This window comes from Trichechus manatus, unplaced genomic scaffold, assembly GCF_000243295.1.
Source record: "Trichechus manatus latirostris isolate Lorelei unplaced genomic scaffold, TriManLat1.0 scaffold00067, whole genome shotgun sequence".
Lineage (NCBI taxonomy): Eukaryota > Metazoa > Chordata > Mammalia > Sirenia > Trichechidae > Trichechus > Trichechus manatus.
Window position 1 is genome coordinate 10,989,175 of NW_004444003.1, and position 11,283 is coordinate 11,000,457.

Below are 11,283 nucleotides of genomic sequence, written 5' to 3' on the forward strand. Positions count from 1 at the left end.
AATAGGGTCTTTTATAGAGCAAAAGTTTTAAATTTTGACAAAGTCCAATTTATCGATTTTTTTTCTTTTATGGATTGTGCTTTTGGTGTCATGTCTAAGAGCTCTTCAATAAGCCCTATTTCCCAGTGGAGATGGGGATGAGCCAAAGGTTTTCCTTAGGTGACTGAGGATGGTATGGATGTGATATCAAAAGCCAGCAGATCTGGAAGGGCCTTGTAGATGGGATGAAGGGACGTAAGGATTAATAGGGATACACTTGAGCCACTGAGTGGAGTCTAGCATGGAGGCAGATGTGTGGCCCTAAATCAGATGGGATGATGCACATGGCAGCATGGATAGATGATTCCAAAGACCAGTGACCCCTCCCTCATACCCCTACCCCATTCCCTAATGATTTGGCAGAACTTAAAACTAATCAAAGGGATAGATGGAAAGACGAAGACTCTAAATTGACTAAGAAAGCAATAATTTGACCATTTGAAACCCCATACTGACTGTTTATCATGAATTGACAAGAGTAAAGTTCATTCTATATGGGAGAATGAAAGCTCAGTATGGAGATAAACCTGAGATGTAGGGAAAATAAAGGATTGCATATTTTTATTCTGCAAGTCTATGCCTGTGGGATTCAAACCTGCTACACATATTACATAGAGAAGAGGCTTTCCTCCCTTGTTGGTCAGGCAACAAGCCCATTAGCACTGCCTTAAGAACCTGATGACAGCTTTGTTGTTAGATCTTGTTTTCAGGGAGTATGATATATCTGTCTAGATCAACCACAAAACCAACACCGCCTTACTTTAGCCAAAACCTGTCCAAGGAGACATCTGTGGTTTTTGGCTAAAGCTCTCTGGAGATCTCCCAACATCAGTCTAAAAATCATCTGGCAAGTCTTCAGGGAGAAAACACACCTTATGGATCAACTTCAGGTTTTGCTGGCTTCTCTGTCCTCATGTCTTGGAGTCAAAGAAAGTAGAAGGGTGTGAGGATTAATGTGAGCTCCGATAGGTTGAATGAACCTCTGTTGTATTTCATAGCATTAGCAAATCATCTGCAATATTCCAAGTCCTCTGTGGTCCCAGGTTAAAGGCCCAGAAAAATAGGACACTCCTGGTTGCTGCAGGCATCCTTCCAAGAGAAAATAAAAATGATCCTTAACTTTGGATTGGGATTTTTCAGTGTTTAATGAGTACTTATATAGGGACAAACCATTACTTAATTGAAGAAATATTTCTTCAGAACTATTTGTCTGGCATTGAACTACACATAAAGGCAGACACAGAAGAGCAAAGAAGTCCATCTACAGCTAATGCCAGAGAAGTGAAGCCCTGCTTTGATTTCTTTTGGTGACATTTAAGAAATAAGGCAAAACTAGCACTAATTATTCTTTCTAATGACCTCAGGAATGTTAAAAATATATGACTACATTTTATAAACCTTAGATTTCTTCAAGGGAGAGAAATGCTCTTAGTGTATATGTTTGGAAAAAAAGTTGTGTTAGTTTCTGAGAACAGATTTTTTGCAGGGAGACCCTTAAAAGGGCCAGGGGCATGGGATAGAAAAATAGAAGTAGGGGTGAGAAACTGATGAGAGAAATTGCTTCTCTCACCATGTAAAATTCAAATCTATCAGGAATCCAATACGTTAAGAAAAGATTAAGTGTCAAATACAGTATTATATTGAGGGTCTAAAATTCAGTTGTTTTCCCCGAGTTTTTGTAATTATATAACTCTTACAAAAATAAACAATAAAAAGGAATAATTATGTACTAAAATGTTTTTAAAGGAGCCCTGGTGGTGCATTGGTTAAGCCCTTGGCTCCTAACTAAAAGATTGGCAGTTCTGATCCACCACCCGCTCCACAGGAGGAAGATGTGGCAGTCTGCTTCTGTAAAGATTTACAGCCTTAGAAACCCTATGGGGCAGTTCTACTCTGTCCTATAGCATGGCTGTGAGTCGGAATTGACTTGATGACAACAGGTGAAATGTTTTTGGCAATTAAGGAGGCAACTGCTATATTGCTCTTTCAAAGTATTCACCTCCAACCAGGTAACTACTTTGTCTAAGGTCTTGCATCCAGGCAGTGGCTACGTAGACTGGTTTTACTGAAATGAACAACATGAAAAGTGTACAGTTAGTCTTCCTCATTCATTCAACAAATATTTCTCAAAAGCTTGGATTACATGCTGGATGCTGATGAAGCATGCAAAGATGAGTAGAATACAGAGCCTACCCTCGCTGGGTCTTGGTTTAGTGGGAAAGACATATGCGTATACAAACAGACGCAGATTTGCATTGGGGAACCACCGCACTATGCTTTGTCTACTATCAGCTCAAGGAATTTCTACAGGTAACTCCCCAAACTTGAACCTTCCCCCCTAGAATTTTGTCATTTCCACTTGTGCCTTCTCCTTTCTCTGTACCCTAAATGCTCTCTCTTTTCCATTTGGCTTTCAAAATCTGATTCATGTAAAGATTAATTTTTACCTCCTTCATGAAGCCTTCTGTAATTATTCTAGGCTACAATCACGATCTCTCCACTTACCAACTCGTGCATGATTGGACACACATTATTTTCATTTTGTTAGTTCCACCTTCACATACAAGTGAAAAATTCTTCCAGGTCGTGGACCATGTCTAAAACTTCTGTTTTATCATACACAACTAGTACATGGTAGGCATAATGATGAATATGCATTCCTTCATTCATCCGTCAAACATACTAAACACCTTCTATACTGCAGGCCATGTGCCAGAACCTGGGGATATAAAAATGAGCAAGATATAATCCTTGCCCATGAGGAAATCAGAGTCTAATTTGAGTCACATATCTGTAAGTAAACAATTAAAATAAAATATAAGTGTTATACTTTTGTGAGTAGTTGATTAATTCAACAAATCATCAATCATAAGAAATTAGAAAACTGTATTCTTTATCATCTCTTTTACAAATCTTGTCTCTAGGTGAAACTCAATTGTTGATGGAATAAAGGAAAAGTTGATAAAACTAGTCTTCTAGGATATAACAGGATCCTGACAAATCATGGAGCCAAGGCCAAAAGGAGCCTCTTTCTTCCCCAGTCCTTTTGATTAAGGGGGGTGAGGGGGGGTGGAAAGCCAAGGTTGTAAAAAACTGTAGGGATTATGCAAAGCTGTCAGAGGCCCAAAAGAAACACAAGGCCATATAAGCAGATAAAAGAGGTGCAAACCAAGGAGGGGGAGGATTAGCTGGCCCAGAATAGAACAGTGGCCTTACAGATACTCAAAAAGGGACATGGTTGTGATGGGAGGCTGAGGGGGTGAGTCCAAAGACTTGGGCTATGGCTTGAATCTTAGAATAGCTAGATGTAAGAACTAGGGTGTGTGTCAGGGGGTGTGAATTTAAGGAAGTGGAAAGGAAAAAAACATACACAATCTGCTTATTACTCTTTAATGTCAGACTTGGCCAATTTAGCCCTGGTTTTGGCCCTGTCAGTTGGCAGTCTCAGTAGGAGATCAGGATAAAGCTGATAACTATAATAAGTTTGATTATAAAACCTTGGAATCCCTTGCTTGGCCCATCATTCAGTTACTTGCAAGAGCTATTTTCTAGAAACAGCTGGGACAAAGCAGTATCTCTGACCCAGGAAGAATGGCTCCTGGACATTCTAGCACTTTGAAACTCTTGCTGCTGAGCCTTGGTCTCTGATTCTGTCAATGAACACCCGGGTCCTCGCTTGAGATTTGTCGAACTACCACATGGTCCCGGGCAAGCCATTTCTCCTTTGAGATATCTCATTGGAAAAACCAGGATTGCACTGGATGCCCTTTAGGGCCTTTGGTAGCTTTGAGACTCTGAGTTCAGTAGTTTTAAAATGGAAAATCAGCTCCTCCTGGAGGTGAAACGAAAAACATGGGATCACAGGACTAATGTATGTGGGACACCTTATCCATATTCAAACAAATCCACTTCTTTTTGTGGGGGTGGGGGACAGTTTATTTTTTCATCCTTATTTATACCCACTACTGTAGAGTCGATTCCTTCATAGCGACCCTGTAAGACAGAGTAGAGCTGTCCTATAGGGTTTCCAAGATTGTAAATCTTTACTGAAGCAGACTGTCACATCTTTCTCCCATGGGTTCGAACCACGGAACCTCTTGGTTAGTGGCTGAGTACTTTAACCACTGTGCAACCAGGGCCAATATAAACCATTGCTTATGCTTGTAAATAGTTTTGGGAAACTTTCACTGCTCTCATTTTTACGACACCTGCCTGGTTTTAAAAGACCATCCCTATTCACATGCTCTGATGTCACATAGAATCATAGGCTATTACAGTGTGAAAGTACTGGGAAGTTAAGCAACTCTCCCATCATGTGGCCAGTTAGTGGCTAACTTTGGACTATATCCCAGCCGGTGCCCCCATCCCTGTGCCTCCTGCCTTCTAACTCAATTCATCAAATGTTCATTAAATGCCAATTATAAATTTAGCAAAGGAGCTCTGGTGGCACAGTTGTTAAGCACTCAGCTGCTAATTGAAAGGTCAGCAGTTCGGATCCACCATACACTCTGCAGGAGAAAGATATGGCTATCTGCTTCTGTAAAGATTTACAGTCTTGGAAACCCTAAGCGGGCAGTTCTACTCTATCGTATAGGGCTGCTATCAGTCGGAATTGACTTGATGGCAATAGGTTTTTTGGTTTATATATTTAGTATAGCATAGGGCTAGCAGTTGTGGAAGATACCTGCCCTCAAGGAATTTGTAATCCTATTGGAGAGACTTGCCTTAAACAAATATAACAGTGTACTAACACCATGGCTCACAGTAGAATCAAAGAGTCCTCTACCAAAAAAACCCAAACCCAATGCCACCGAGTTGACTCATACTGACCCTATAGGACAGAGTAGAACTGCCCCATATGGTTTCCAAGGAGTGGCTGGCGGATGCCAACTGCCAACCTTTTGGTTAGCCGCCATAGCTCTTAGTCACTATGTCACCAAGGCTCCAAAAGTCCTCTAGGAGGAAGAAAATAAAACCCATCTTCCTTAACGTTGCACTTTTGTAATATCAGTTAGCACACATTTTGAAAAAGAGAAGCTATAAGGCCAACAATAGAGTTGAATATGGCCCCTCCCATTAATTCCAGAGGGGATGATGGGAAGGGAAGACAAATATGTAGTCTGAGTTCTGTTGGAGGATTCAAATAATAGTAGCTATTGCTATTCCTTTTCAAATAACCTGACTTTGTCCAATTCAACTTTCAGTTCACAAATAGTTATTTTTCCCTCAGGGTGAAAACAGACAAACCCTGATTCCAGAAGATTTGCATTACCCTCATTAGTTAAAAATGAGGACAGGGTAGGCACATGATTTGCATGCTGGACAGTTTCTAAATCTGCCTGGGGCATAGATTTGTAATTCATGGTTAGATTATGTTAAGGAACTAAAAATAAAAATCCTCTGATTTACTACAAAGATCTCCTTTACCGGTGGTTTTGTTCTAGAAACTTTGCTGAATCAGCTACTGTTACTTCTTCTTGATTGTATGCTTTTTAATTAGTCAGTGGTTAAGCAATTAAATGATTAACTGTTAATGACAATAATTTTCCTTTATTTCACAGTAGTAACACATTTGTTGTAGCAACACGTTTGTTTTTTACGTCTTGTAATTTCTATTTGTTGCACAAACAGTATTTCAACAAGAGTTAATAAAATATTTTAAGAAGACATGGTGCCACTGTTTATTTTCCATGTTTTTTACGGTTCTTATATCCGTGCATATGTATTTTACCTAATTACAATCATACTGCTGATACATTCTGATTTTTTCCTTTAAATTGCATTATAAATATGTTTCAAATTTCTGTAGGCCTTGTGATGATTATTTATTGGCTGCATAATATTCCACAGGATAGATGTTTCATAATCTGCAATAGCCATTTCCCTGTTTTTGGCCATTGAGGCAGTTGCTAGCCTATCATTGCTATTTAGCACATCAATTTGGATGGAACTGGTACAGAGACATCAAAAATGTCTTTGAGGCGATTGTCTTTTGGAAGACGAAGGGAACAGGTAGCTTCAGCTTCATTGTGTATCTACCACATAAAAAGGTAGCAACCATATTATAAAAGGCCATGTGTTGATGGTTGGTAGGTAAAAGTTCTTCCTATGGCGGGACAGAAATATCATCAACAGTTTGTAACTAGGATAAACATAACGACATTCGTTTTCATGATTAATAGCCCAAAAAAAAAAAAAGAAATACTACTGCAAGGTGCCAATTCTACCTTCCTCTACTGGTTAAGAGCTATGGCTGCTAACTAAAAGGTCGGCAGTTTGAATCCACCCGCCGATCCTTGGAAACCTTCTGGGGCAGTTAGTTCTACTCTGTCCTATAGAGTCACTAGGAGTCGGAATCGACTCAATGGCAACGAGTTTGTTTTTCTTTTTTTTTAAATGTCAGAACAGTATAAAAGAGGACATTACTGATGCCTTCTGCATTAGACTATTTAGTATCTCTTAATCTTGGCTTCCAAGCAACTGTGCCAGATCCTGAGGGGAACCTACTGTTCTCCTGTGGACAGAGGGAAGGTCTCCTGCTGATGTTAGGCTAGGTGAGTGTTGCGGAGCGCGGGGGATGGGGGGAAGACTACAGACGGCCAGCCTGGCCCTTCCGGTGTCCTCACTCCAGCGACAGGAATTGAGAGTTGCTGGAGAAGAATTTGCACCTTGCGGCAGAGGAAGGGTGGAGGTCGGTTAGCAGATGGATACTGAGTAGAAGCCTCCCACAGAGGAGTTCAGTCCTTAACAGAGTATCACACCGCGCAGGATCTGGAAGGCAGCAGAGGAGGCGTGGGATGGAGCCCGGGTTAGCTGCCACAGCGGAAAAGTTAGAAGGATTTGGCTTAAGAGAGGGGAGGGGACCTACAGAGCGCGCAGTAGGTGGTGGGGGCACCGAGGGGGCGCGGAGACTGGCCAGGGGGTCAAGGGAGACTCGGAAGTCAACGCACAGCAGCCCTTGTCTCTCAGGCAGGGCGACCTCCCGCGGCCCCTCTTGGAATCCGGCTCCGACGCAGGTCAGACGCAGGGCGGGGCCGGTGGGCTCGCGAGGCGGGGCCGGTGGGGCGGGGCGCTGTGGGGTGGCCCCGGCGCTCTCAGCCTGGCCCAGGGGAGCGCGTGGAGGCGGAGCCGGTCCGTGTCCCGCAGCCGCTGGAGCCCCTCGCGCTGCCCTCTCCGCGCGTCTCGCTGTGTCCCAGTGCCTGGGTCGCCGCGCTTTTGCCCTCGCCATGCTCCTGTTGCTGGGGCTGTGCTTGGGGCTGCCCCTCTGCGCAGGGTCGGAGGACCGCCTGGCGCCGGCTCTGGAGCTGGAAGAGGCGCGGAGGTGGGATGACACTTTGGAGCAAGTAAGTTGGAAAGCTAGAAGGAGCCAGGGAGGGGACTCTGGGGTGCGGGCCAACAGTCCCTTCCCAACCACCTCCTTTGGGCTGCATGCCTTCTTGACAGGCTCCCGGTGACCTGTCCTTGACTGGAGGAAGGAAGGAATCGCCTCCCTCTCCTCTTAGGTCTCCCCCTCTTTCTCCTTCATTTTCCCCAACACTGCTGGAGGGAGTTTCCCCATCGTTTGCTCAGTTGTTGGGAGAGACTGTTTCGTCCTCGGTTCCTGCCCTAAGTGAGAGGTTTCCTGCAAGAACTAAATTTTCTTCCTGGCTCCCGTTATCTGCGCTGATTGCTGCCAGTTTATTTATCTATTTTTTTTATTAATTTCTGAAATAGATCCCAAGTTAAAATTCCTTCGTTACCTCTGTGTGTGTGTGTGTGTGTGTGTGTACTTTATTTTTCCAGTAGATCCAGACTCCTGTAAGCCTCAGCTTTTCCCATCTGAAAACCGGGAGAACACACCTTTCCCATCAGGCTGTTATGAATGGTTTAGCAATTTAAAAGGTAACCTAATGGTCTGGCCAGGAGGAAGAACCAAACGGTCTTAGTATCTCAACTCTATTCAGCGCATTTGCCAGGGTTTGTGTTTTAAATGGCTTAACCTCACAGATGAATAAAATTTGCAAATATGAAATCTCCATATAATGTCTGTTGAATAGGAAAGCTCTTCGAAAAGCATAAAGCAGTTTTATAAATGCAAAACTTTATATAGAGAAATGGCTCTGTCACAATTAAAGTAGATAGTGTATATCTGTATCTCCTGGTGCTGTTTACACATGTATCATTTAAATTATATTTAAACTGTTAAGGTTAAAGCTTCTTTTCACGATGGGAGAAAGACATAAGTAGTCCTATTTTTCCTCTCCTTTTCCAGCACCTTGTTTTCAGGAGTACATCTGTAAGACAATCTATCTAAACATCAGATGGTTATTTTCATGCCGATTCTACCTTATGAACGTGCTTATCTGTAAAATGGAAGTAATGGTAATTTTCTCGCAGAGTTGTTAGGATGAATAAAAAAAAAAATTAAAGTCGATTCCGACTTATAGTGACCCTATAGGATAGAAGAGAACTGCCCTATAATGTTTCCAAGGCTGTAAGTCTTTATGGAAGCAGACTGCCAAATCTTTCTCCTAAGGAGTGGCTGCTGAGTTCAAACAGCTGCCCTTTTGGTTAGCAGCTGAGTGCTTTAACCACTGTACCACCAGGGCGCCTTGTTAGGTTGAATAAACCAAAAAACCAAACCCGTTGCCATCGAGTCAATTGTGACTCAGATGAATAGCCAATAAGAATTCTGGGAGGCCATGTGGTGAGTGGGAAAAACGCAGGCTTTGGATACCAGGGAGAAAGGCTGGATCTTTACTCCACCGCTTAGAGCTGTGTGGCTTGGGCAACTTATTTAATCACTCTGAGCCTTCATTCCCTTCTTGATAAAAGCAGGGGCTATAACACCTCCCTTTGAGCATAATTTTAAGGATTTCAGCTAGTGTGCTTGTGCGTGTGTGTGTGTGTGTGTGTGTGTGTGTGTACTGTGGGCACTCAATAAATGACAGATGTTTTATGAAGTGGCTAATGGCATGGACTTGATGCCAGGCTGTCTGGGTTTGGTTCCTAATTCTGTCACTTACCACCACCGTGACCCTGGACAGGTTATGTGGTGCCTCAACTTCCTCCTCTGAAAATGTGGAAAATAATAGGGTTGTGAGAATTGAATGAGTTAATATACCTAAAGTGCTTAGAACAGAGTTGACACTTAATGTTAGATAGTAGTATTAGGCTTGTGCAGCTCAAGTGCTGAGGGAAGGAATTTAGGGTAAAGATCTTGAAACTTTCTTTGGGTGGAGGGGGAAGAGTGTGGGAAGAGCTAAAACAAAGATTCTGTTTATGAACTAGGCGGACCAGTTAAAGCTCTAACATTTGCAAGTCCAATAGGCTTAACACCCTCTAAACTTTCCTGCATAGAATAACATGGGTTTGGCCCATTTTAGTAATTTCATGCTTTCTTCAACCCATGGCAGTATGTATTCATCTCAAAAATAACTAGAACAGAAAAAACACTCCAAGATGTGAACCTCTAGGAAAATTTGCAATTTCGCTTTTCTAGCTCTACTCTTTTTTTTTTTTTCCATCTTAGTTTTGTGTGACATAAGATTTAAGAGCAGGACCTCCAGAACCAGACTTTGGGTTCAAATCCTGGCTCTGCATTTATTGGCAAGTTACTTAATGTCTGTGAGCCTCTATTTCCTCTTCTCTAGAATGGAGATGATGAAATTACTTAATTCAAGAGATTATGAAGATTGAAAGAATTCATATACTTAAAAAAACAGTGCCTGGCCATGTAGTTAGTGCTCTATTTTCAATAATTATGGTCTTTAAAATTATGCACCCATTATACCCATTTGGCACGATGGTTAAGAGCTTGGCTGCTAAGCAGGTCAGCAGTTTGAATCTATCAGCCGCTCCTTGGAAAACCTATAGGACAGCTCTGCTCTGTCCTATAGGGTCACTATGAGTCAGAATCGACTCAACAGCAGTATTTTGTTTTTGTTTTTATTATACCTGTTGCTGTTGAGTCCATTCTGATTGATAGTGACCCTACAGGACAGAGTAGAACTGCCCCATAGGGTTTCGAAGGCTATAATCTTTATGGAAGCAGACTGCCACATCTTTCTCCCATGGAGCAACTGGTGGGTTCAAACCGCTGACCTTTTGGTTAGCAGCCGAGGGCTTGACCACTGTACCACCAGGGCTCCTTTTAAAATTATATGTAAACTTTATTTATATGTGTCTGTTAACTTTCATTGTTAATTCCAGAGATGTTGTCTTGTCGCTTACCTTCAATTGGAAATAGTGTCTAATAACACCTTTTTTTCAAATTTCTTCCTCTACTCTCTACCCCATCTATAACAAAAATTTACCCATAGTGAAGGGACTGCTAAATGCAGTGGTTTTCAAACTTGGGTGTGCAAACAGAAACTTGGGGAGCTTATTCAACAGTTAGATTCCTGAGTTCCACTCCTGTCGATTTAAGATCCATTAGGTTTGGGGTGAGACCCAGATGGTTCTGATGTAAATGATCCATGGACCACACTTTGAAAAATACTACTTTAAAAGAATTTTTCAGGAAATTAGTATTAAAAAGGAACTCTCGCCTATACCGACTTCCTTGTTTTGTAAATTCAGATTCATGTGTTTAAGGTTAGTACTGTATTCCTATTACTGCAAAAGTAGTTTTTAATTTTAAAAAATAATAGCCACCGATTATTGAGTGTATATAATGTACCAGAGAGTTTGCTAGGAGCTTTATGTAAAAAACATAAAGGCAATAAAATACTATGGTTAAGAGTACTTCAGGTGGAGCCAGACTTCCTGGGTTCAAATTTGGATCACACCATGGACCATCTGTGTGTACTTGGGCAAGTAACTTAACCTCTCTTGGTATCAGTTGTTAATAGTTCCTACTTCACAAGCAGGGGTGGATCTAGGTTTTGGGAGAGAGTTAAAGCTCACACAATTTAGAGAGTCCTCTTTAAGAAAAAGAATATAAAACTAAAAATACAAAATCAGGTGCTAATGTGAACATTTATTTAGAATAATAAATAAATTACAATTTTTAACAAGCTGAAAAACACCACAAATATCACACATATTGAAGGGCCTGTAGGAGCGAGGGACCCTGAAGCTTGTGTTTTATTACTTTCTAGAGAAATCCACTTTTGCTCTTATTGTTGTTGCAAAGTTTATCTGAGTTAATTCAGGCAAAGAGCTTGTGTATAGTAAGCACTGAGGTAAGGCTAGCTATTCTTACTATTTATGTATGAAAAACAAACCTAACCCATTGCTATTGAGTCGATTCCAACTCATAGC

The 11,283-nt window shown here is 41.7% G+C and overlaps 1 protein-coding gene across 1 annotated transcript in view; it reads left to right on the forward strand.

Annotated features, from left to right (window-relative positions):
* Positions 1-7,265: 7,265 nt before the first annotated feature.
* Positions 7,266-11,283, forward strand: part of ITIH5 (inter-alpha-trypsin inhibitor heavy chain 5) — a 115,960-nt gene continuing 111,942 nt past the window's right edge. The window contains exon 1 of the mRNA XM_004379733.2: positions 7,266-7,382. Coding sequence (XP_004379790.2) covers positions 7,266-7,382 — 117 coding nt within the window. The remainder of the gene's footprint in view (positions 7,383-11,283) is intronic.